The 27,940-nt window shown below is 37.8% G+C and overlaps 2 protein-coding genes across 2 annotated transcripts in view; one reads left to right on the forward strand and one right to left on the reverse strand.

Moving 5' to 3' along the window:
• Nucleotides 1–722: 722 nt before the first annotated feature.
• Nucleotides 723–27,180, reverse strand: LOC123037578. The gene is made up of 3 exons (XM_044458992.1): nucleotides 27,106–27,180; nucleotides 940–1,257; nucleotides 723–884 (listed from the first exon to the last, which is right to left on the reverse strand). The coding sequence occupies exons 1-3, from the start codon at nucleotides 27,178–27,180 to the stop codon at nucleotides 723–725; spliced, it is 555 nt and encodes a 184-aa protein (XP_044314927.1).
• Nucleotides 7,407–27,940, forward strand: part of LOC108050297 (fatty acyl-CoA reductase wat) — a 30,736-nt gene continuing 10,202 nt past the window's right edge. Inside the window, exon 1 of the mRNA XM_044458910.1 lies at nucleotides 7,407–7,860. The gene's annotated coding sequence lies outside the window, so the exon portion shown is untranslated. The remainder of the gene's footprint in view (nucleotides 7,861–27,940) is intronic.

A 27,940-nucleotide genomic window follows, 5' to 3' on the forward strand; every position in this document is an offset into this window, starting at 1 on the left:
CAGAATTCAAAATTAATTTAGTTATTTTATGTGCGACTAATCGTAGCTTTTGTCTAAAACTGAAAAGGAGAGATTGATTTTTAAATCATTAATCGGATAAAATTTTAATTGCAGAAATTAAATTTAAAATTTTGTTTCTTTAAGTACCAATTTTATATTATTTCTTTATCATTTCGGAATGTAACTACGAACCTGAAACACCTAAGAGCCGAATAAACTTTATGTATTGCAAAACACTAAACTTTTTAAATGCTTATTCAAGTTGTCGGATTTTTGTGGCTGCCACCCCGGCAAGGCTGTTTTTGTGTTGTGCGAAACGGAATGTGAATTTAAAATAAGCTTAATTGGTAATTATTTTGGTTTTGTTTGTTTTAAATTACGATTACGATATTGCGCTGGCTGCGGAAATTCTGTTGGTGGTCTCAGAAATAAAGATTTAATAATCGCATTTGTATTCCTCAGATAAGCATTTTTCGTTCAAATGGCTGATGGAATGGAACAATATTTTACGTACCACAAAGTACATTGTTTATTGTCTGCGTTTCCCTACATTCTTTAGTCAAAATAAATTGAAAAATAATGCAAAAATGTTGGACTTAAAGTAAATTGAAAAAAATGTAATATTTTATTTATTATTTTCATGCTTTATTGATTATTTTAAATAGCTCAAAATCTTTAAAAAAAACAAGAATGTAGTTTCCGGATTACAAAAGAGCACATTTTCAACTATTTTTAAGATCCTCCACAAAAGTAAAATATACATTTGTTGCAGCTTGCGGCTTTTTATTAAATATCCAGTCGATCATCAACAGATAATCCCCAGTGGGTATGGGTGTAGGCAGCTTCTCTGATCGTAGATAAAAGTTCTTGACTTGTTGTAGACCCTAACGAAAGTAGGATTGGATTAATTATTGTTTAGATTTATTTTTTCAGACTTACCACATATGGACAGGAGTGATTGATTGTCGAGTACTCTTTAAAAAGTTCCCAAACAAGCCGAATTAAAGCATTATTTCTCCGCCTTATAAACTGGCAGCCATCGAAATTGACGCTATAGAGCCAAGGCTTATATCCATTAGCTTTTTTAAGCAATTGGGCCTTCACTATAACATCGTGTACCGGATGAAGCAAGTTAACATCGATATTAAGGCAGACTTTATTCCGATCCACTGCTCGCAGTCGACATATACCGAACTCCACCCAGGATTTGTTGTAGGATTCACACACTGCATTGGTTAGTTTAAAAGTAACAGCAGCCTTAAATATATAATAAATTACGAAAGATGTTTAACAGAAATAAAAACAAGTTATTACACTTTGATAATGCTCAAATAATAAAATCAGCAGACAAATGACCAGTACTCTCGTCATCGTTTGGCTGCCAACAGAAAAGTGCTGAAAATTCTGTGACATCTCCTAGTTTTTGGCCTTTCCAACAAATTAGATTCTCGTGCATTGGCCAATAATTATGATATAATTATTCCAACGCTTATAGATTAGAGGATAATCAATCAATTTCTGCCTCGTTAATTGACTACCTCATAGCCTGAGCACTTTACAATATTTATTCTCTATATTAAATGTATTGCCGGTCAAATTTGACTTTGAAAAACAAATGCCACAAAATGCATTAGACCCTGTAAGCCCTTCATTATACCCTTGCAGAGGGTATTATAATTTTGGTCAAAAGTGTGCAACGCAGTGAAGGAGACATCTCCGACCCTATAAAGTATATATATTCTTGATCAGGATCACCTCCTGAGTTGATATAGCCATGTCCGTCTGTCCGTCTGTCTGTCCGTCTGTCTGTCCGTCTGTCTGTCCGTCTGTCTGTTTCTACGCGAACTAGTCTCTCAGTTTTAAAGATATCGAATTCAAACTTTGCACACACCCTTCTTTCCTTTGCACGCAGTATATAAGTCGGAACGGCCGGGATCGGCCGACTATATCTTATAGCTGCCATATAACTGATTGATCGGAAATTCCATAACTTTGGTGTTTGTAAAGTTAGGAAGTTCGGATTTTCTATGAGTTTTATATTTGGCCACTTAATCCGACCTACCAAATTTCATAAGGATCGGCCGACTATATCCTATAGCCGCCATATAACTGATTGATCGGAAATGCCATAACTTTGGTGTTTTTAAAGTTAGGAAGTTGGGATTTTTATGAGTGTTAAGAATGCATCATATAAATAATGTTGGAGAATATAATGTACAGAATATTCTGCAAGGGTATTTCAACTTCGGCTCTGCCCGAAGTTAGCTTTCCTTTCTTGTTTTATAATATATTCATAAAGTTAGTCCCACACGATTGCGTCCCATCTTAAATTTTGCCTTGGCTAAGTATTTGGAGCTGACCTTTAGGCCAGTCAGCGCGTAATTAATATTTGAAAGCCACTTTGATGCGTTAACTTGGCTTTTACTACCGGGCAGTTGAAGCCTCCTTACTTGCTGGCACTTCGAAATTGTCGCCGGAAAACCTTTTTCGCATCTTCCCCATAAAATAGATGGGTATTTGGATCCCCAGCTAATTGCCAGCGCTTTTTTCTCACTTTATAGTCAATTGATGGAAGTCAAACATTATTAGATTCGGTAAACATACAAATAAGTAATACTCCAAGTCGGAAGTCAAGTACACGCTAAGTTTGAGGTCTGCTATAGGAAAATTCTAAATTGCACTCTCTCAACCCTTACATCAAATAGATAGCATTTCTATAGGAATCAGGGGTATATTATACAGGATTTAGGAAACCTAATCACTTAGAAAAATTAATCAAATTAATTTTTTTCGTCTTTTAGTTCGATTTAAATTACAAATAAATTTATTTAAACTTATCCTTGTTTTTAAGTTTATAGATAATAAGAGCTATTCATTACATCAAATTTAAATGCTGATTGCCAAATCATTGTCTGCAATGCAAACGAAGTGACGTCAGTAGTGCCTCGAATTTTCATTTTAAACCCAATTATTGTTAAACGGCAAAGAGTGTATCTAATTTCCATTCCAAATTAGGTGTGTTATTTTTAGCCGTAGGAATGAATGACCGGGTATCTGGTAGTCGGAAAACTCGGCTATCGTTTACAACTCGTACCTGTTTTCATTAATAGCCTGACTGCCGGCTGGAAGTTCAGTCAACACCTGTCAACCAAAAGCCAAGTCCGTGTCGACGTCAGCCACTTGGACAGTTGACTGTTGCCCCTCCCGATTCCCGGATCCGGGCCACTTGAGATGCATTTGCTTATCCCCGAGTAGAATTAATAGATTTTCATACATGTTTTCACTCTCTGCGAAGCACACGAAATCCAATCAATAAAGCACTCGAATGCATTTAGCTGAATCGCTTTGGCGACTTCAACTTTATACCAACTCCCCCGGACTCCCAGAAAAGGTCCACAAAACCCCCGGAATGAAGATGTTGCCCCATGCAATTCGGCGAGATGTTGTTTGCACGATTTGTTGCCTTGGCCGACCGTCTTTGAACCCGCTCTGAATTTCAATGGATTCCGTTCATCCATGTCCATGTGTGTCTTCCAGTGTGTGATTGTGAAGCCAATGTGTTGGTAATTTTGCGTTCTACCGTGACTGATATTTTTATACTCTCGATGGGGTATTTTATTTTTGCATAAAATTGCGACATCGTAGGAAAAAAGCGTCGTCAACCAATAAACAATAATAGCCTAGCGGGAATTCCCTAACGAATTTTTCCAAGCAAAATGTTCTAAAATTAACTTCTTCACAAACGATTTTAAATATACAGAGAAATGTTGACTTTATAATTAGAGGGTAAGTAACTTCATAATTTTTTAAGTTGACAGATAAGTTTTTTAAAAAATTGTATATTCTTCGGAACACTTTAATTCCGAAGTACAAAAGTAGGTATAGTAAATATATACAATATATGTATACAATTTAAGTGTATTGCTTAATATTAATTAATAGTTAATTTAATTTATTAAAAATTTAGTGTAAGAATTTACTTATTATTATTACTTATTATTGTATTCTGAAAGGGTATTCGAATCATCGCGCCTAAGAGCTGGACTTTTTATGTAATAAGAACATACTGGAGTCGGCGGCGTACGCTGCGATGCGTTGAGTCATAAAATAAATCAAGGAGCCCGACACCAGAGTCAATAGTAAATCACGGCAGAAGCGGCAAATTACCAGACACTAGCCCTCTCATCATCGAGTCTACTCGAATAATTATGCAGTGACGAGTCGATTTTCCGTACTCCGTATTCCGAATTAGCCCTGGCAATTACCTTTCGGATTTGCAGCTCCTAGACTTTGACTTTGATTTCTTTTGGATGTTGTTTTTCCACTTTTGTTTGGTTAACGTTATTTGCTTGTTGATTTGCCAGAATATCGCATGGCAAAAACCCGAATGACTTGGCAATTTGTTTACGCTATTATCGCGATGATGGAGCTGACCATTTTTGGGAGTGCAGCCATTCAGATGGATTTACGATTCTTGAGCGACGGCTAACCAAGGTTAACTTTCGTTTTTGTACTGCTCTATTTTATGGGGTTCTAAAAATCCGTTTATTGCAGCTTGATTATTGCGACACGATTCCGTCTTGGAGATGCAAGCTATTTGACCATGTATAAACTTTTGTTGAAAGACACAATCAATCTCACTAATTTATTAAATGAATAAATATAGCAATCTTTTTGAATGGCCAAGACAAAATCCATTTTAACTTGGAAACAATTTTGTATCATTTAATTATACTAAGCAATCATTTTTAATATAAAAATTCATAAAAATTGGATTAATAGCTTCCTTTTTTGTTAAAGGAGATGAAAACTTTTTTAAGCCAATATAAAAATCAATAAGTAATATGTAAGTTCTAAACAAGTTGCGAAATTCAGATTTCGCACTTATTTTCTGTGATAAACTTTAAAGGTATAGGGTCATATAAACATTGTAGGTTTTGGTGTGAAAATCAGACTTCTCACTTTAAATGAATAGTGTTATTTTAAAGTATTGTCTCATGTAAGGGGTCAAGTTCAATTATATATTTTTTTCAGTGTGATTACTGTGCAACACTTTTTGGTAATTGTAATCCATACACCTACAACTTAAACTTGATGTCCCATCAACTCGATGTCCCATCAAGTTAAAGTGACAGTGACAGATTGCAAATTTAATTAGATAGCATTAAAAAGAAATTACACAACTAAAACCTAGCCTTACATTTTGTATTTATTAAGGCATCAAACAATCTGCAATCCATTGTGCTTCCAAAATAAAGTAATTAAATATCAAAACCGAATCATGTCATTGTCAAGTGTTTGAACAGATCTGAACAAGATCGGATCATACCGTCAAAGTGTGCACTTGAGTGGCTTTTGATGAGGGTACCATTAATATGCAATGACTGGTTTGCGAATATTGCTTTATTATTTTGTTATTTTGCATTTGTCATTAATGGGCCTTTTGTTTCGGTACAGCATTTATACGAGAGATTTTCGGGTTTATAGACTCTGCGTTTGGCTTTGTTTGGTGTGAGAAGATACTGCGTCAAGATACAGATGGGATCGGCGGCAAAACATGCTGGGAATTACGTGATTGATGGCAGACCTGCGATTACCACAAAACGGCTAAAAAGTACAGAACAGAGTATAGAATGCTCAGGCGAATATATTATATGTGCTGGGATATATGCGAAATCAGTGAAATCTTGTCGCGTCTAAAAAGGAAAATCACACAGCAAATGCAAAATTTATGAGCGAACTACGTCGAACGACGTCTCCGGGCGAACGGAGCAGGAATATCAAGTGGTCTGGGATTTCGATTGGGATGGAGCGGATGTGGACTGCACTGGAGGATGAGTCAGCCAAAGGTCCGTGTAGGTTCAGCCCTGTCAAGCAGATCAAATTATACAGACGGGGTCCAGTCCAGGATCAAATATTGTCTCTAATTAACCTCGGTAGGTTTCCCAGAGCTAAACAAATAATTACTTTATTTTTCACAACTTAGGGTTAGTAAAATAATCATATGTTTTCACTGCCCCTAATATGGCACAAATAAAAAATTAGGATAACGTTAAAATTTGTGTAGATAAAACAAAATATGGAAATGTATGTATATATAAATATGCCAATGCATAAAAAAACCAATCGAAATTATTTGGGTAATTTAATATATGTATATATTATTGGTTATCCCACACTGCGTATACTTAATTAAAAAAAAAATCATGTGTAATCCATTAAAATCTATCTATTAATTCTTCATTTATTTATGCAACACTTTAAAATTCCATTATGTATCAACCTACAAAAAATATTTTAGTAGCCACCGTTTTAAATATAATATAATTCCATTAATTTTCTTGAAATCATTGCATTTAAAAAAGCTGTTTTTTTTGTTTACTGTCTTTTTGTTAATATAGTTCTTTTTATACCCGTTACTCGTAGAGTAAAAGGGTATATTGTATTCGTGCAAAAGTATGTAACAGCTAGAAGGAAGCGTTTCCGACCCTATAAAGTATATATATTCTTGATCAGGGTCACTAGCCGAGTCGATATAGCCATGTCCGTCTGTCCGTCTGTCTGTCTGTCCGTCTGTCAGTCTGTCTGTCCGTATGAACGCTGAGATCTCGGAAACTATAAAAGCTAGAAGATTGGCATTTTGCATGCAGATTCTAGGAGTTCCTACGCAGCGCAAGTTTGTTTCAAAAAGGTGCCACGCCCCTTTAACGCCCACAATCGCTTATATACGATTTTAAAAATTTAAATATTTCGGAAAAGTAAAAATGCAGTTTTATTGTGTTTATCAATACCTATCGAAATGTAGAAGAAATTTTTCAAATCGGACCATTCGTTAAAAAGTTATGCGTGATCAAAGTTTCTATCTCCATCTCCCTCGCACTCCCTTTACCTGAGTAACGGGTATCTGATAGTCGGGGCACTCGACTATAGCGTTCTCTCTTGTTAAATAATATATTTTCGATGTCGTATTAAAATATATGATATAAAAATCCAGCATTTTAGTCGCTATTTATTTATTAGTTAGTTTAACCCAAGTTACCAGTTTTTGAGTGGTACTGTGTATACCTCTTTTTTAATACCTCTCTGTCTTTACGAGGTTTCATAAAATTGGACCATAATAACATTTGCGCTAGCCAACACCGATGCTCAGATGCGGTTAGCTACATACTTCAATCCGCAGTCAAAACTGCGCCACTCAATTTGACTTTTTTTAGGCGCTGCCGCTGAGCTTGGCTTACCGCCCACAAAACGCTGCAGTCGCCGTTGCCGTCGCAGTCGCAGTCGCAGTCGTCGCTGCCGCTGCTGCTGCCGCTGCTTAGCCAGCGAGCCGCTGAAACCGCCAAACCGCCGAACCACTGAGCCGCTGAGCCGTCGACGTCAGGTGTTGTGGTTTTTGCAAGCCGCGTTTGAGCTGAGTCTGTTTTCGTCTGCCTGGCAGCGCGGTTCTGGAACGCGTATCGCTCGTCTTGTCTCGTCTCGTCTCAAAAAAATCACTTTTTCCAACTCGGGACTCAATTCGGTTTTCGTATCGATTCGGATCGGATCGTGGCGTGCTCCCAGTTCTTCAACCTGTTGCAACTATTTTGGAATCCCGCTTTTCGGTACTCTGGTGCAACATTGCGTGCCGCTTTGAGAAGCGCGTAAAAGCATTTGAAAAAAAAAATAAATTTCGAAAGTGACCAATAAAAAAAAAAGAAATACAGCAATACAGAAATTGGCAACGTCGATATATCCCTGTGCGAGAGAGGAAGATTCGTGTGGCAGATTAACCAGCCCTGTAATTAGCCAACAATTTGTCGAAATCCACTCCGCCATCCAATCTGTGGGCGTGGGATCTGTGTCTGTGCAGCCAGCAAATCGGTGAGTCTTGAATTACATGGGATTATAGCCAATCTGCTCTGGTACTCCAGTACTCGGTAATCGTATGACAAATGCCATTACGTACACGGCAACTGTAGTGGCTTTCTAAAAAATACCCAAAACGAGTTGGATTCGCTCCGCAGGTCCAGGAGGGGCCGACAAAAAGCACATAGCTAACACACAGGCATTCACAAAAAATGTGTGAAATTTCATTGAATTTCCCAAATTTTATACACAAACACCGAGAATTGGGAAATAATTCATTGTTTTGTAATTTCACTAAGTGTTACGGCTGCCAAAGAATCGATAACCACCAGTTGGATTATTATATTACCCTCGTGGTCTTTGTGTATTTCAAACGGGTTTGCATATGGCCAATCCCAAAAAAATAATTGATTAGATTGGGAAAAACATTTATTACTGGATCAGGCTCGATCTTTTTTCGCGGAATATTTAATTTATCTGTTAGCACTGTTAGTCATTAATTTAAATGAAAGAATAATATCTGTGACATTTCGTTGTACAATTCTGTGAATATATTATGGTACAGAGCTTTTTTTTATCACTTTTTAGGTATTTGACAAACACAAATTGTTACATAATTGATGACCTTAAAATGTGATGTTTGTTTAAAGAATTTTAAAGCAAACACTATTCTTTTTCGATACACGAATCTTATCTTTTTACTTGTCCAATTGAGAACTATGTATCCCAATTTAAATATTATATAAAGAAAACTAAATTCCATTCAGCTTATTCAACTTGTTAGAATTAAATATTTAAATGAATTTGATGAGCTTCCAGTGAAATGCCTAAGGGCTTTAAAATTCATATTTATTGCCAACATTTAAATTGTCATAAAAAGCATGCAATAAAATAACGATGAATTAATTATGTTGGAAACATAAACCGTATTTACTTAAGTGACCTATAAATGTACAACTTTGGTCATTTTTACAGAAAGCTTAAAATATAAATTAGTAAGCAGCTACAACAATGAACTTTTTGTTAAAGTCTTTACTTAATTCTTAAAATAAATATTATTATCAGTCAATTTTAAATTATAACCAAATGCCTACTGTGTAAATTGGAATTAAATGTTAAAGAACTAAGATAAATGACAATGAATGCCTTTCAAGGATGCTATCTCACAGTGGGCGGCTATTAAAGCTGTGCTGGGAAAACCCAGCCACTGGCAACTCTTTAATTAAATCTCGAAAAAATAGTGCTAAACTTCATGTCATAGCAATTCAATTAATTCGCAATTTATCAAACTACTCGTACCCGGGCATTGTCAGTGCCAGGGCTTTTTGATTCGGCCAAACATATTTCATTTGTCCACCACAAACAACTCGGATCCGTGGGTGGGTGGCTCAGTGGGTTGACGAGGGGCGTCAAGTGAAAAATAATCGATGATGTGCCCGGGCACAATGCAAACATTGAATCAAAGTCAAATAGCATTAAACTTTTTGAACTTGCGAGGCGGGGCAAAAAATGAAATAATAATAAAAGTTTGCCCGCCTTTCGAGAGAGGCGTGAAGGCGCACATAAAAAAAAATGGGTAGGGGGGTTTTTGGGGGCTCTAGGGTTTTTCGGCTTCGACGCTGCAGTTTTTGGGTCTCTCCGTTTTTTTTTTGAATGAGCGCAGCGTAGCGCAAATATTTGACAAATCCCGCGAAAAGTCTGCTTATGTTGTCACCTCGCTTCGTTTTTCGCCTTTTTTTTTGTTCCACCGAGAGGATGGTATAACTGAGATGGGATTTGCCATTTGACTGGCACTGGGCCAGTCATACTGATTAGGATTGGCCGGAAGACAGTCGACAGTCGGGACAGGCGAGAGAACTTAAAGCGTTCGACAATGCATTTGCATGTGAGAATCGAAAACTGCATTTGCATGCATTCTATCGCGGTGTAATTTATATTTCGCACTTTGCGCAGTTTTCAATTTGTTGTTGTTTATGCAATTTGGCGAGTTGCCTTGCGAATGGCAAAGGAAAGCAAATGCCCGGTGCCCCAGACTCTGGCTAACGAGTGCAGGCGCGTGTCTGTATCTGTATCTGTACCTGTAGCTGTATCTTGTGGATATAGCCCTCGTATTCCACCAGCCGATCAGGTGAAGGCGAACGTAAATGCGCCAATTTGTATGCAAGCAGCATTAATCGGGGGGTAATCCGGCAGCGATGCATTGCACACGGCTCTCGGCTATCGGCTCTCAGCCAAACTCAGAGCCAGTGTTTTGGCCTGGCCAAGAGGGGCAGCTGGCACTACGTGAGATGTGCAATTGCACGAAATTGATTTGCAATCGATAAATGTGCGAATATTGCTTCTGCTGCGAATTAGCAGCCAAATCAGCCAAAGCATTCAAAGCAGCGCCCAAAGACGCTCTTCGTTTAGCCTTTGCAAAGCGTGTAAAATATGCATAAATAACTCAACGGCCACCTGACCGTGAATCAAATTGGGAACATCTTCATTTAATTTGTTAAGTAGCCAAGCTATGCTGTGCTATGTTTGCATTGTATAAGAATTTGTATCTCAATTGTATGCACTTAAACCTTACCACAAATTCTGCAGACAAGTGACATTTGGATATTTATAGAATAAATAATAATTCACAATTAATCTAAACAATTTGATTAAATAATTTTTGTGATTGATCAGCTAAATTTTAGGTAACATAAAAAAAATTTAATTTTTAAATGTGTTTATTTTTATTACATTGTTTTTAGTTAAACCTAATTCCTAAAGCCAAAATCAAATCAGTTCGTCAAAACTTAGCATCTAGAACGCTGGCTCTAATTCATTTAAACAGTTTAATTAGTGTAATTATATTTAGCGAAATTCTATCTGTGCTGATGTATATTGTATTACACTTATTAATAATTTAACAAGCGTTGTAATATATAATTTTAAACACGAACGGTTTCTGTCTGGTAAACCGCTAATTTAAATTGAATGTTCGTTGCCAACAGATTAACCATTGATAAAAGCTTATCCAAATCAGTGGTAAACAATAAGAAAGAATATTTTTTTTTCTATTTATCTAGTTGTTTTCTTTTCAGAGCTACCCTTTTGTTAGTTTATTTTGTTGGGCTTAAAAAAAAGGTATTTCTTTAGAAGGTGGACCTAGGCAGAAATGTGCTAACTTTAATGTGAAATGAATTCACCACGTATAGAATGAAAACTACTATATTCACCAACTTTATTTCGATCGTTTTCCAGGTAAATTTAAGTCGTTCCTCGCCTGTGTGTTTTTGTGTGTGTGCTCGCTTTGTGCTGCAAAAATTGAAAAATCAAACACAAGGAAAACCACTCGAGATTCAGCAGTGCAATCGATTGCAACAGTGGTGTTAGTACGAGCAGTAGTAGTAGCCACTGACAAGGTCAGCACTTTGGCTTTTATTTGGGGCCCGGCGGTTGTCGCATTCTAAGCAAATCGCTTTTGCTATTGCTATTGCTATTGCTATATAGCTATATGTTTGCTACGACGACTGATTGTGGAATCGTTGAATAGTCGAATCGTGGCCCGGCCGTAATACACGTATTAATCTTGCCTCGCTTCTTGTTAGATGTATTTTAGACGTTGTTTTTGCGGTGGCAGCTTTGGCTTTGGCAGCAACAAGTGTTTAATTGCGATAAATGCACCTGACCGCCTTGAGCCTGAGCTTGGGCTGAAACTCGGTCTGTGTTTGGGCAAGGCTTTCTGGTTCTCTCAGAATCTTCGGTTGGCCAGTTGGTCGGTTAGTCAGTTGGCGATGGCGATTGAAAGGTCAACTCTACTACTCGACGAAGGCATTGAACGTGAACGTGGCCCGAAACTCTGCACTTGTTTTTTTTTTTTTTTAGTCTTTTAGCCTTTCTGTTTGTCAACGTTTTTAGCCCAATTAAGAGGGGCCCCATAACTTTTGGCATGGCCATTTAAACATAAACCCTGGCCGTGTACATCCTGTAACGGCTTTTTAATTATGCATGTTGCTATGAAATCGTCGCTGCCCGGCTAAAAGGTTTGCCAGAGCAGTCAACTGGGTCATTACCATGGCCTGGCTTTGATCTCCTGCTGATGGGGCCGTAAAAGACTTACTCCAACAGGTTATAAAGCAAGTGAATTGTCTTGCATGTAATGTGCCATAAAGACATAAATTAGAGTTTGGCCCAGAGACGATGAAGACCCCGACCAGAGTTGGCTTAGGCCAGGCATTTGCTCGCTCTTATTTAGTGGCTTTCAGGAGCACCTCTTGACCTTGGTCATGGTCTTAAGCCAATGCTTAAGTTGGTTAAGACTCATATGTGTTGTAATTGAGAGGAGGTATTTGATAAAGTCTGCATCTTTAATATGTGGAATTAACTGTAGTGAAGAAGGAAAAAGTTCTTTGAAATGGTGCCTGACTACTTTTAATACAACCTCTCACTAAAAATGTTAATATTTGCTTCTAATTCTTATTTCTAATAAATTGAATTAGCTAATTTAATGCTCATTCATTTTTACTAATAATAAGAGAGAGAGATCAACAAGGATATACTTTGGGAAATTAAATTTCAGTAAATAAGTGTCGGTGTCTAAATAAATGATTTGTGGAAATCTATTAAACTGATTATATTTGTTTTAGAAGAATGCGGAAACATTTAAAGATAAATACAAGGCTTTGATTTTTCTTAGACTTGTTTTGATTTAATTTTACATTATAGATCAATTCTGAAAACTCTATAAATCTTTAGTAAAACCAGAAAATTATTGTTTATCTTCCGTAAGTGCACTTACTGACGACTGTGTATCTCAATACTAATTGAATTATTGCAATTGAGACTTGATTCGTCGAGTGGAACATTTTTGCCAGACTTTTGGCAAGTCATCTTTCCAACTACCGATTTTGAACAATGATTTGCATCATTTGGCAGGCAATAAACTGTAAGATTCGGTGTGCGATTTCAATCGGAAATCACGCATGCCGCAGCCAGTGGCTCGGATTGCTGGCAACTTCCACTTCCTCGAGTCGCGATCGAGCGGAACCCTTAACCCACTGCTTAACCCACCTCTGCCCGCCAGTCGCAGTGAGTCACGGAGTGGAACCCGCCGGAGTGCGAACCACAGTGCGTGAAAATGAGTAATAAAGGAAACATTGCCACAAATTGATGCACTACGCTGCTACCTTTAATTGAATTATTAATTATGTACCTTAATGAATGCATAATTGAATAATAAACTACGTGCACACGCCTCCACAATTGTTGTTCGGTTGTGGAATCATTTTGTGCCCTTTTGTTTTTTCTCTCGCCCAGCTTCTGTTAACCTTTTAACTTTTGTGCACCGAAACGACCGGAGCGAACCAATGTTTCGCGTAGTAAACATAAGTTGGGGCTCATTAAGTAATCACATGGAATATTCCCGCAGCCAATTAAACCAAAAAGCCGCAAGAGGGGCGTGGAGCGGGGGGGGGGATGGGAGTCCACCGAGATGGATAGACAACATCGCTCACTGCCGGATACAGATATATGTATATTGCGATACTGTTACAGAGTTTCAGATACAAACACAGATACCGATGCAGATGCAGATACGAATGCAGCATGCAGACACCAGATACAATTACATTCGATTCAGGAAGCATTTATGCAGTTTGCATACATTTAATATATATACCGAAACATATGTATATGCATTTGCCATTCGATTCCTTTTTGTCCATCCATACACAGACGCACTTGCAGCTATAAAACTGAAACTGAATCTTCTTTGATGGAACATTTAAAAAAATGAATTGCGAGTATGAAAATCGGGAATTTCTTTGAATGCTAAACTTCTGTGAGTGGTCCTTAAACTGAAATATGAGTAGGATAAATATCGCAGTTGGCGGTAATTAACCTTCGTTTAAGGGATAAAGTAAGTGTTGTCTATTAAAAACCTTTTTATGTAAATGAGCAGAAAGTGCGATTTAAATTTAAATTGAGCCACGTAAATAGCATGAATACTGTTTTATTTTACTATTCGAGTAAATATGTATTTTCTTGTCTTCTGTAGTATCTGATTTAATAATATAATATTTAATTTATATCCATTTATATCACTTGTTTAATTCATGACTCGGTATAAGAGATGAGAGCTTAGCGTGAATTAAATTGTGTTAAATTGTGCTTGGGGCTCAACAAAGTTTCGTTCAATCGGAGGAATAGTATTTCACCGTGCATCACATTATTAATGAACGATTTTTCAAGAATTCCTTTAGTGCCGAACATTTAAGCCCGATTTTAGCACAATCCCCAATGTGTTTTAAATTCAAATAATATCATATATTTCCGTTTTCTATTGCGCAATGCTGAAATGCATTCATCCAATTATAGAAATCAAATAAGTCAGTGCACACTTCGTATAAATCAAACCGCATTTCCCCATAGTGCCCCCCGAGCCACATATTTTTGTATTATGTCAAAAATAATTCGAAAATCGTAGAAAAGCCGACATCCTTTGTTGTTGCCGTTAATGTTGATGTTGTGCATTTGTAATGAGCCAGCATTAGAGCAATCAGCTCGAATTGGTTACGTTGGACAGCCAGCACCTCCCCCCACACACACTACACACCACCCCCTTCCCCTCCCCCCAATCGACTGCGCCACCCCCCGTGGTTGCACCATACTGGGCAATGCTGTAAAAAACAATTTGCAGACAATTTTCAGTGTTTCAATCAAACAGGTTTGACATAATTTCAGCAGCCCCACGAAATGTTGCCAATCTGACAATCATAGTCTCCTCTGACAGTTGGTGGGGCATGTGAATGGGTGGTGGGATGTTTCGGGGAACGGGACAAGTTTTCCAGACGTTGATAAACTGGCCAAACGTTTCCATCCCGTCCGTGGTCCCAAGACCTAGTTCGAGTCCGAGTACGAGTACGAGTCCGAGTCCAATCCCCACACACGCAATTCCAGTTGCAGTTTCAAGTCTTGGCCTGGCCCGCCGGGCATTTGGTATTTGTATCTTGCAGATCCATAGATACGTGGCCCGTACAAAACGTGAAGCGTTTTACACTCCCGCCTTACTTTGTGGGGGATTTTCGGTTTGTTTGCACAACTCATGCGACAGTAGCACCGTGGCCCCTCTACTCCCATTTTTCCAATCCCACTTCATACGCACTGACCACCATTGACCGTTGTCTCAGTTTCATATTGCTTCCCAATTTCTAAGCCAAAGCTTGCGCGTTTGTGTGCGCATTTTGGCCACATTGACCAAAACAAACTAACTGGCCAACAACAGGGAAAATATAGCAGAGGAGGGGATTGAGGAGGGCAGATACTAACTAAAAGCCAACAAGTCGCTACCAACTTCCCATTAATAAATAAATACCAAGGACAGTGGTTTGTAAATTATTTGACATAACATTTAACAAAATAAGTAATTTTTAATGTACTTAAACTTTATAGTTGTGTTGATCCATTGATAATAATTCAAAGTGTATAACTCTGTTAAAAAACAACTTATTTTTTATTTATTTTATGAGTCAGGGTTTAACTTTAAAATATATACAGCCCATTAATATGTCAGTCATAAAACAAAATATTACCTGCCTTAACATCTTTATTATAATTTGTCATTTTTATAGGTTTTTAGACAGTAAGATAAATTTAAATTGTTTTAAATTAACAATTATGGATAAGCTGATGTATTGCATTTATATCTATTTGAAATTTGATAAAGCTTATATTTAGTCGGATATTTCTAGTTTAGAAACTGGAATGTTTATACCAGAATAAGCTTATTAAGGCATCCTTATTTTCCATAAGATCACAAACCACTGTTGTCTAGCTCCTTGGCAGCTCACACACATTTGCCTGCGACTTTTGTGCTTTGGTAATTTGTTTTAAATATTTGTTTAAAATATCATAACGCACGTACGCCGGGCCACTTGTACGTGGTATCTAACAGATAGATGTGAAAATAAAAGTTGTTTGCTTGGCCACCAATATGGGAACTCCTGGGTGTGGTGCTCGGGGGCCCCCTTAACCAGATTCTCATGGCAACTTGAAGACGAGGAAGGGGATCCAGTGAAATTGTGCCCAGCGATCAGGGCCTAACTAACGGGTTCCGTATACGTGCCAGCCTATCCACCGATCTGGCTGTGAATCCGTTCGACGTCGATGCCGATTCGATCCAAATTCGAATTGGTTTCGATTCGATTCGCAACTGGGGACATTGTTATGCATTACGCACCCAAAAACCACCGTCGAAATGCGACGTGTGCGCGGGTCTTGTTCCTGTGCCGCGGTTACCAATTGCGACCCAGTCCCAGTTTCGAAATCTCCCGGCTTTTTCCACACTCTACGTGACAGCATTCGCTGGGCGACCTTCGGGGCTGAATCGAACAAAAATGCGTAAAAATGGAAAATGGGTGTAGAAAGTCCATTGCTTTTACTACACCATTGAGTGAATAACTTTATATTTTTGCCTCTACTAACTTCTACAATCAAAATTGAAATAAAAAAGCCTAAAATGCTTAAATAAAGTTATTTTCTAGCATTTATTTAGCATGAACTACACATAAGATTTAAACGAAAGCAAGATTGAATTGTAAATGTACTTCCGCCTTGATGTACCATGAACTCAAAATTCCAAGCTATTATTTCGATTGAGTAAAGGTACATACCTACGACTGGTAGTAAACAGTACTTAAAATAAATATACATCCCATCACTGCTAACTTCCTACAATTAACACTTGAGTAATTCGTTAGTTTAGTGAGCACTTTAATTGTCATGTCGAGCATGAACGGTAAGACGATACTGGACATCGATTTATTAGGTAATACCAGACTATTGATTAGTCAGCTATTTGAGCGATTTGCCTGGAAATTAACTTTCCATTCACACATACTGCACTCCCCTCAGCTCTTCATAATTGATGCATTCAAGCGATTAAGCCATTACACGACTGATGCCGTTGGCCCAGTTGCATCCATTTGAAAATGGCCAGAACAAGGGCCAGAACTGCTCAACCAGTTGGCAGGGAAATGGAAGCCCCTGAAGCCATGGCTATCGCTATAGTACGGCGAAAGCCAAAGCCATGGTCAGAGCGGATAACATGACGATCATATCGGTATGCAAAGTGCCTTGGGTCCTCTGATTCCGCCACGACCAGCCATAAAAAAGAAGCTGGAATAAAATAATATAAAATGAAATAAAATAAAAGTCAACAAAAAACTATGGAAAAGGCGTTTCATCGTAGCTCGAAAATTGCAATACTCTTATCAATAATATTAACCATCTATTTCGTACTAGTTTAAATACTACGGACATTCTTTTTCACAAAAGAAAAAAGTGATCAGAGATGCTGCAATCCATAACCAAAAATTCATAAATTTTTTCTAATATATTTCGACATTGAATGACAATGAATATATCGACAAAAGTCATGACCCTACTAAAGCAAACCAGTTCCCCTTTTTGTACCAGAATATACTGGGAAATTGGCAGCCTTTTGTTTTCTTTATTACTGCTTAGCAGTTGAATTAATAATAAATGATGTTCTACTTGTTTTGTTATTAAGAATGATGCAGCTTTATATTAGTTCAAGATTTTTATTAAAACGTGCACAGAAAAACCGGTTTGAAAGCACATGGAATAAAATAAAATTTTGAATATTTTAAACGAGTTCGAAAACTTAGTGCTTAATAATTTGTATTTTATACAAACATTGAGTTTAGGACTAATCGTACTATACCATGCCCCTTTTTAGGGTATATCTGGTAATGCATGCAGACGAACGATATTGCCGACATGATGGAAAATCATAAAATCAAAGAGGGCAGAGAGGACCTGAAAAATGAAAAAGAACAGAGGCCATTGAAGGGGTTTTTGTGGGCTTGGATTAAGTGAAAGGTTGCTGGACGAGGAGTGCTGAGCTCACTAAGACAAGAATCTAGTTCATGCTTTAATGGTATGGGGCATTCTTATAATATTTATGTGCACACGCGCAGACAAACTGTTTTTGCATTTAAATATCTTGTTGCTTCCGCTGATGTTGTTCTGTTGATTTTGTCACAAGATTAATGCTAATTGAAGTTTTTCAACTCGCCTCGAGTCGATTCCGAAGTCTCTTGTTCAATGAAAGTTTCGGTTCGCCTTCAGCAGAAGTTTGGCCAAGTGCGAAAAGTTACCAACCAAACGACAACGACAACGACAACATCATCATCCCACAATGATGATGATGATGACGAAAATATAATGATTGCTGGGATGCTGGCGAGGATGATAATTAACTAGTTGGCGTGATGGTCGCGTCAGTTGATTATGACTTTTAATTGGTAAATTTCTTGTCCAAGATTCTATTAATGGACCAGTGAACCAACTAAGTAAAAAAAAAAAACTAACTGCTGTCCAGGGAGTGTCTGCAATTAACAACTATTAAGTGCCTTAACATTGAACTTAGCTGCTCTTGAAACGCTTCGCTCCAATTAACACCTGACCAACTCCACATCACGTTCTCCTTCTGTTTGTGACTACGCGTTTTTATCGACTCTTGGGGCAGGTTTGGATTGTTTGCGTCTCGGTGAGTACGTTGCGAAGAGCATTGGAAGTGATTAGAGGTCTTGTGGCCCCTGTAGAGGTTGCATTCATTTAGATAGTGCCGGCGAAGATTTGAGGGAAGTTATAGGGCACAGTAGATGTGAGATTTTGTTACTAAAGGTGTCATTGAAATAACTTACTAAGAAATAGGCGATAATACATTTATTAGGATTTATTGGGTAAATAATTGGATCATAAGCACATTTCAGGAAGTTGTGAAAATAATAAATTGCCGAAATAAGAAATAGTAATAAGGAATTCCAGAAGGCAATGTCGAGACAAATATGTATGTGATTATACCCGTTACTCGTAGAGTAAAAGGGTATATTGTATTCGTGCAAAAGTATGTAACAGCTAGAAGGAAGCGTTTCCGACCCTATAAAGTATATATATTCTTGATCAGGATCACTAGCCGAGTCGATCTAGCCATGTCCGTCTGTCCGTCTGTCTGTCCGTCTGTCCGTCTGTCCGTCTCTCCGTCTGTCCGTCTGTCTGTCCGTATGAACGCTGAGATCTCGGAAACTATAAAAGCTAGAAGATTGGCATTTTGCATGTAGATTTTAGGAGTTCCTACGCAGCGCAAGTTTGTTTCAAAAGGTACCACGCCCCTTTAACGCCCACAATCGCTTATATACGATTTTAAAAATTTAAATATTTCGGAAAAGTAAAAATGCAGTTTTATTGTGTTTATCAATACCTATCGAAATGTAGAAGAAATTTTTCAAATCGGACCATTCGTTAAAAAGTTATGCGTGATCAAAGTTTCTATCTCCATCTCCCTCGCACTCCCTTTACCTGAGTAACGGGTATCTGATAGTCGGGGCACCCGACTATAGCGTTCTCTCTTGTTTTTCATTGTCATTGCTCTCTCAGAAAAATATAAAATAAAATCTATACTACAGAAGAAAGAATATTACCATACAGTTGCTACATTTCTAGTAATGTTCCTTTCCTTTCTTCCTTTAAATACGAATAGCTGTCTTTTGGAAAATGTAAAATTTCATAAAATCTATATACCATAGTTAAATATTAGCTCACTTTAAGTTACCATTAATTCACCAGTAAAAGCGGTCTTACCTCAAGTCAAATAAACCAATTAATTAATTTCAATTAATTTGGTTTTCCATTTCATTTCCCAGCACTTTGCCATTCAATAAACTTTATTTAACACTGTAAATATGTTTATGGTATCGCTCATTTGGTTTGAGCTTTTATGAATAAAACATTTCAATTAGCACAAATTTGTTTTTTTTAAATTAAGATAGTTATCTAGTTAATTTCCTGAAACGGAATAATAGCCATTTTGCAGCCATAAACTTTAATAGACCACCGAGAATTAAAAGATTCTTTAGCAGATATTTTGCACTTTTGCAGGAACATGATAAGTGCTCAAACGAACATTCAATAAAAGTAGTCTGCTCATCAGCAGACTTTTACCAGCTCTTCAAAAATTCACTTCATGCGGATCTGAATATTCGATGGCTTTAAAATCGCATTTATAGCGCGCTACGCAAAAAAGGTTGAGCGGGGATAAAGTTAATATATCAGCTTTAAAAACGGTCACTGAGGGCAGAAGGCTCTGGCTGTATGTCCATGTCCTGTATCCGTGTCCATTTCCATTCCCATCTTCGATTGCATTTGGCTGGGGGATTCATTCAATTTCCATTCGTCATTCAATCGGGCATGCAATTCAGTTATGAAAACCGAGTGCTGCGTATTTATTTTGTATCTGTGTATCCGCCTGCCCACATACACATACACAAGCAAATTTGTTTGCATTTATGAATATGTATCCCGTCATAGACTCATTTTTATGGGTTCCTTGTTTACTTCTTTATTTCGATTGCGTTTTCCTACGCCGTTTTTTTTCGGATTTTTTCTGGGTAGCATCCTATGAAGCAGTTTTCCTATGGGCGTGGCATTTCTGTGGGCGTAATGCAGGCACACTCGCATACACACTTAGAGCGTAACGAATGTTTGGCTAACGTTAGCTCCCCATGTAATCGATTTAATCATAATCCAGCTTTTACTATTTATTGTTCTGAGTTATAGTATAAATATGTATGCGGGCTGCATTAATACAAACACAAAATATTATCCCTACTGCTATTGTTGTTATTTTCCGCTCCGGTCCGATTTTGTTGCTAGCTGACTTTGGCTCCATTGGAGCATATTTATGGTTATAGTATGCATAACTGGAGGCAACCATAAAGTAATAATATGAAAGCGACCACCCCCATCTCGCCGCCGACCCGCCTCCATCCGATTTTATCCTTCGTCTACTGTTTCAGGACTTTTGGGATCAGGGGGCGGGCCAAGGAACTCGGGGGCGTGGCGTTGGTAGTGTACAATCATTGATTTTGGTTCAACTTAGTTTTTCTTATGCAAATACGCCAGAGCATTTTCCATTCTTACCCTGTCCGCACACTCGTCTATACACACATATAAACCATATCCTGCATGGTAGTGTGTGCTAACGCCAGTGGGCAGGATATTGAAATATCCGGCTTATGCTTAAGTATTTATTAAAAAATAAAAAAAAACACAAGCCTGGGCTTTGAATTGATGTGATCTGAGAACCCTTGAAATTGTTTTTGATTTTAGACTTGCAATCGAAAAACTACTTTGTATTACTTTCACCTAGCTTGGATTTCTGTTTCTTTTTCCCAGCAAGCTCTTTCACTTTCTAAGGCCACACATCCAGTGGCTGATTAAGTTACAATGGAGATTTCAGAATGCAAATGGCTTTGAAGTGCCTGGCTATAAACAAAAGCTGCCTCTTGATATTCCTAATATGCACACAATTTCCATTTCATTTGCCACATTTTTTGTTTACCTCCGGTTTTGGCCGCATAAGGGCTTTGGTTAAACCAAAAGCGAATGGTTTCGAGTTGACCAGATGTAAATTGGAAATGTTTGCAAGCAAACTTTTCATTTATTAAATGTTCTGAGCTTATAAAATCAGCTATAAACAAAAAGTATCTTAAAACGAGAACGTAACTTAATTATCACAGCACCAATAATTATTTAATCATTTATAATTACACAACATTGAAAGTCCATTTGGTGAAGCCTTTAAAAGTTACAAAAGTTTCAAATTACCTGGCCATAAATCCCAAAAACTCAACACCTTCCTCCGCAAATCCAAAAGATCTATGGCAACAAGCTCAATTTAAATGAAATAAACAAATATACGTCCGTCATACCGCCCTTAACTTTCCAAAAACAGATTTGGTTGAGAACAATGTTTGCATTTGAAATAAATGAAGTAATAACTTTTATGCGATGTTAAACATTTTTATGCAGTCCACAAACATTGTGGAGAAAACATTTTCGTTTATGGAGATTTTTGATTTGCAACAAGCAAAATAAATTGAATGCAATTTGTGGCCAGCATAAAAATGAGGGAAAATACATTTAGCCCTCGGGCATTTTGGGGGGCGTGGCGAAGTCTATGCTTGAGGTTGCTGGGTTGAGTGCATGTGTGGCTCTGGTATTATCCACAAAATTCGTACATAATTATATGTTTGGAGGAAACTGCTTGTGGCCACGAGCAGACACAATTTTGCAATGTTTCTTTTTTGCGTTCAACTGACCCATGTAGTGGGTGCAGCAGACACAAAAACAATAAATACAGCATTGGCAATCAGAGGAATTAACAATGGGGAAAAATCACAGCAATGGCAATAGCAATACAATGGATGAGCAGCAGGGAAAAAATAGGGAAAAAATTGTCCAAGCAAAAAAAAGGGGCAACAATTTTGCTTTGAGGGCAAAGGTCACCCCTCCGCAAGTGATAAAAAGTAATGAACAAATTGTTACAACAACAGCCAGCACTCGTAAAACATCTTTGTGCTACTTTGTGTGTGGGTCAGTGGGTCGGGTATTGTTCTTCGTCTTGGTCTTGTTCCTCCTAAATTGGTTTATTCGGGGCGTTTTCGATGCCCTGGTCGGGGTAACCAAACCCTCTGGCAGTAGACTCAATGAATTGGGCGGCACACAAGCTTACGAGAGAACGAAGCCATCGTTTAACAGAGCATAGCAAATGATTTCCTACGAAAATTTGTCACACACAAAACAATGTGCACGCACAGATATACAGGGCTGCAGATACAGATACTTTGACAGTCCGCAGATACTACAAGTTGGGATACAAAGGAGACGGCTGAAGGAAGTCGGTTGAGGCAACAGTAAATAACATGCACAATGCCAAGATAAAGTGGCAAATGAGCAACACCAACAAAGCCAACAATACCGGCAACAATACTACACCAACAGCACCATCAGTGAATATCGAACAAAAGCGCTCGTACGTGTTAAGCTCTCATTGCTGTCAAACATGCCGCGCACTTGACGAAGAAGAATGTCGCCAGCGACGTGTGGGAAAGCGAGCTGGAACTGTAGCACTTGCAGCTGATGGCCATCACAGCCAGAGATGCCCGTGGTTTGTGCGGAATCAACAGATCAGCCGTTGATCACACGCACCATTTCCCAAAGAAAGGTCATTTAACTGGCCGTTCCACAGCTCAGATGATCAGCACAATTTTCGCTCATTTAAGTTTGATAATATTTCTTAATGAATTTAAAACTAATTTTATAATCGATTGGATATTAAATGTATAGGAAGCCCAAGTAGACCCTATTTAAAATAATATGTCTTTAAACTTTAACGGCCTTGTAATATATTTGTTTATGGAAATCAGGTAAATTAATTTGTGGATATGATTTGCCACACAAATTCTAATCGTGCCGTGTCTTAAATTAAAACACAGCAAATACAAGAGTTTATCATGTTTAAAATATGTAAAGGTGGCTGAATACAAATACAATCATTTTAAAATATTGTAGTTTTGAAGAGGAACAACATTTTAAAATTCAGCAATAAAATTCGATTAATAACTATAAAAATAAATACATGTTGCCTTGTTAAGCTAAAAACATTACAAGGCATTAGAGAATAAAAACAAAAAATACATAAATACAACATAACAAAGTGTACACATAATACAAGAAAATATAATCTGTACAAATTCGTTCAGTAAAAAATGATACACCAATAAAAATACTCTTTATTTTGACTTGATCTGGTACCCTAACATTTGGTATCAAAGCTTAAGCTTTAGTAAAGGACCCTCTAAGGTCTTGGATGCCACAAAATATTAAAAAATGATTGCCTTGTTGGCAGGACGCAGTGCTCAGCTCTAAGAGGCTGGGCCACACCCACAGCATGCCCCTTTCCATTCATATCCTTGAATCCACGCCCTGTGTGACGCGACCGACACTTGAGCCGGCAATCAGGCTCAATCGTTTGGGCCAGGACGAAAACGGGGAATGGAGCTTGCAATCTGGGGCTGGCACTCAAACATTCGCACGTACGAGGGCAGCAGCTTTGAAATGTGAGCTTTTCCAGCAGCGGCATCAGCACAAACAACAAATATAAATCGTTAACAATAAATAATCGTCTATAAGAGACGACATTTGTTGCTCCGTTTTGTTGTTGCTGCCGGCTGGATTCCTTTTGGCCAACTCAAGCGCTGCTTTATGCATTTGTAGTCGTATTTGTAACACAATTGTTTATGCCACTGCGGCTTGTTGTTCCGTTTCCCTTTGCTTTTGTTGCTTTGTTTTTATGACTAAGCCACCGCCCACCGCCCTTCGCCCATCGCCCATCGGCTGGGCTATGGAGCATAGTTTATTGTTATTTTATTGGGGAGGGCCTTCTTTTAGGCTTTCGCGTGCTTGGTAAATAATTCGTGCTCGGCGCGTTTATGACGTGATTTCTTAACCGTTTACCCCCGCCCTATTGTTCTGCCACCACCGCCCTCTAAGTGGGTCGAGCGCTTGCCACGCCCCCTCCCAGGCATGTCGCATGCCACTTCAAGCTCAAGAGGCTGCAATTTCAATTTGCAAAGAATTTCCATTATGATTACCCACTCCCTTGATACCCTTCAATTAGTTGGGTAGAACTGGGTACACGATTTCGGTCAAAAACTTTTTAAATACTAAGTAAATTTTGTGAAAATATAATAAAGTAATTTAAAAAATATATTTATTTAAACATTTAAAAACATTGGAAAAATTGTTGAATTTTAGTAAAATAAATCTTTGGCGAGCACTGGTTATACAAAAGGTTTCAAATAACATTGAAATTACATTGATTGAAATTATTGTTAAGGAATATGTGTAAAAATAATTTACAACATTTAACATAGAATTCTTCAACTAGTGTATTTTCTTCATAGAATGTAATTGATAGGTAATTTTTGTCTTGGGTTTCATTAACTAATTTTTAGCTCTGATTTGTGAAAGCTTGGAGTTTGCAAGGCTTTTGTTTTAGTTTAATTGGAAAATATCATAGTTTATATGCAAACGCCAAACAAAAATTTCAAATTACATTCAATTATAAATTACACAAATTGGGGCAGTGAGAGGGAGAAGAAGTCGAGGAGAGAGGGAGATAGAGATAGCAATTGAAAACGATTTAAATGTTTGCTTATTTATTAGCGCATAAATTTGTTTTTGCATTACATTTTTTGCCGTGGCATTACATGCCAGCGATTGTTGTTGCATTGATTTTTGCCGTGATTTCCACCATTATGGCAGCAACTAAATCGCGAAAGAAGAAAAAATGAAACCGATTAATTAATATAAATTATAGCGAAGCGCATTTAATTTATTTATATTTTTTTATTCGCCTTCTCGCATTCGTTACGCTTTTTTGTTTTATGTCGATTTTGTAATGTCGTGTTGCTGTAATTGTTGTTGTCATTGATAATGAGCGAATTATGTAATTACAATTTGTAAATGTGTGTGCTTATGAATGCATGTGGGTAAGTGGGTGTGCGATTAGTTTTTCCACAATTTTGAAAAACTGGCCATAAATAAGCAGGTGTAATAATGGTGCAACAAACAATTGAAATTGATTTAGAAATTGTTCATGGCGGTTTTTGTTCATTGTTCATTTTATGAAAATTTTAAATTAACCTTATGTATTCATTAAATGAAGAATGAAAACAATCAAATTAAAATAATTCATAATAATAACCAATTAATTATTAATTAATGAGAATTCCATTAATCGAGCTGCACATTGAATTGTATTACCCTTAATAATGAAAGATTTAAACGTTAAATTTGGATTATTTTGGCGTGATTTGTTTTTCTTGTAGCTATATATACAAATTGAACTATGCTGAGCCAGAAATTCAAATTGATTTAAAGTTGTGGAATTTTTTTTATTCTCATTCTTAATTCCTGTAAAATTGGCAAATGAAAAAATATGATTTACAGTATAAAAACACTTTGAATAAACTGTATATACGAAATAGTGGTATTTTTAATGGGCTGTAAATCTGAATAAAATTGTCAAGGCAACTGTGAATCAATTTCACTATTTAAATAAAAGTTTCCTCTGGGGTTTGGTTACTGTCAGACGATACCCTTATGTCAATCTCATATTTAACTGCGTTTAAACCGCATTTTATTATATACATTTCACGAAAAGCTCTCTGGGTCATCATTAGGTGTCAGCTCTGGTTGCGTGTAGATGAAGATTGGTAATTTGCCTATTCAATTTCGCTTTGATTGCTGTTATGGCCATGCGAAAAGGCGAATATGAGGCAATTGCTTGGCAATATTTGCCAGGCCAATCCATAAACGTTATTGCCAGCCGCACAGACATAACCGAAACTATTTGGTTAAACGCTCGAATTGGCCGGCAGCTCAGGTGTGGCTGGTTTTTGGTTACCCCCAAAATGGATGGGGATTGGAATGCAATGGAGTGCTGTACACGATTGTGACGCAGGCGCAGCTCCACCAACCGGAAAGATATCAACTGATAGCATTCAAATGTATTCAAAGAGATATCTGTACAAGATCCAAGACACGTAGCCCCGCAAAGTTTCATTAATTTAATTGCCGCAAATCTTTGTCACTTGTGTAAGCTTCGTAATTGGATATTGCGAATTCGCACACGTTCTGCTGAAAAGATACGTGTAATTAGCATTTCCCAGAAGCTCGGGGGGAGTGTCAAGAACCTGCAGTTTGCTCAATGCAAACAAACATCGGACGTTGGATAAAGTCGTTAAGACACCGCATTTCGCCAGCAATAGCTAAACTTCGCAGTTCCCATCGACTGCAATTACTACCGTCGACCCACTACCCAATACCCACTACCTACTAAGTGCTCGAGCACACACATATTATCCAAAGGTCGGGGTGGCTGACGATTCCCACAAAGGGAGGACTCCTCCTAATCCCTGCTTAATGGGGTCTGAACGAAGGCTTCTTTCATTAGATCCCATCGGAGAGATTCATTTGAGCAGCTGTTAATTGGCATCGGCTGCCATTATGCTGCTCGCCATAAACTAGACGCTCCTGTCACAGACGACCACTCAATTTCAATACCATTGCGGCTCATAAAATGACGCATCAATATAATCAAAATTATCATTACCCCCAGCATTGAGGTGGGAAATGGAGTCTGTCGGATGGGGAATGCGAGATGGCAAAAAGAAAGGAGACAGGGAGCCGGGCGAGAAGCCACAACAGCAACGATGCATAAGCGACATAAAAACTATAATCAATATCCATATCCATTAGCGTTATCGTATCAACGAACTCGAATAATAATAACGTACATATGTATGGATGTGTACGGTGGTGACTACCGAACCCGAACCCGGACCCGGACAACTATACGGACATGGCCACCGATACGGACACCGGAGCACTGCCACTGGATAGGATGCCCATGCCAGGCACAAGGATACCCATCCGGACGCCCCGCCGTGCTCCTGCCGCCCGTCCATTTGTCTTCACGTAATTATCTTTTAATAGATTTAACGAACATTTTTCGCACCGACTCTTTGCTTGTGTGTCAACCCAGTGACAACGGCAAAAGCAACAACAGACGCACAGCAACAGCGGTATTAACAAATAGCCAAGAATGAAAGCGGTAAAGTCAAGGCAGGACAATTCAATGAATTTGGTATACCCTGTGGGAAAAATAACTTATTTACATAATTTCATAATATGAATTAAACACTCCTTGGTTGTAGCGGTAAAAAAACGCAAACTATTTAATTAAACTCTCCTTAACTTTAATCTGTATAAGTTATTTAATTTTGTGAATTTATTTTCTAAAGCTTAGAAATAATTCTGATTTCCTTACCAACTGATAAAATGATCTTAGAAGCAATAGAACATTAATTCTTAATATAGTGTTTTAGAACTTCTAAGACTAATGATCTATAATTAATGTATTAAAATATTTCAGTGGTACTGATTTCAGTCATTGAAAAGAAAATTTGTGGGAATGGCTCACATTTGAATAATTTTTATAATTTGTTTGCCTCGCTCGGCAAGTTATTGAATTTGTTATCTGATATAATCAGTGCTCGAAGTAATTTTATATAAGAAAGATCGTTTGTATAATCTGTGGAAACATTGTGTTTGCTCTTCAAACTATTTGCATTGTCACGGGGGCTGACAGTAAATACGTGGCGATGCAACCAAATCGATTGCACAGTCATGG

This window comes from Drosophila rhopaloa, unplaced genomic scaffold, assembly GCF_018152115.1.
Source record: "Drosophila rhopaloa isolate 14029-0021.01 unplaced genomic scaffold, ASM1815211v1 contig_178, whole genome shotgun sequence".
Classification (NCBI taxonomy): domain Eukaryota; kingdom Metazoa; phylum Arthropoda; class Insecta; order Diptera; family Drosophilidae; genus Drosophila; species Drosophila rhopaloa.

Coding starts and splice junctions, on each gene's coding strand:
- LOC123037578 (XM_044458992.1), bottom strand. CDS start 27,180: ATGGGTATCCTTGTGCCTGGCATGGGCATCCTATCCAGTGGCAGTGCT. Junction 1,258..27,105: donor CCGTATCGGTGGCCATGTCC/GTATAGTTGTCC, acceptor TATATATTTAAG/GCTGCTGTTACTTTTAAACT. Junction 885..939: donor ATCACTCCTGTCCATATGTG/GTAAGTCTGAAA, acceptor TACTTTCGTTAG/GGTCTACAACAAGTCAAGAA.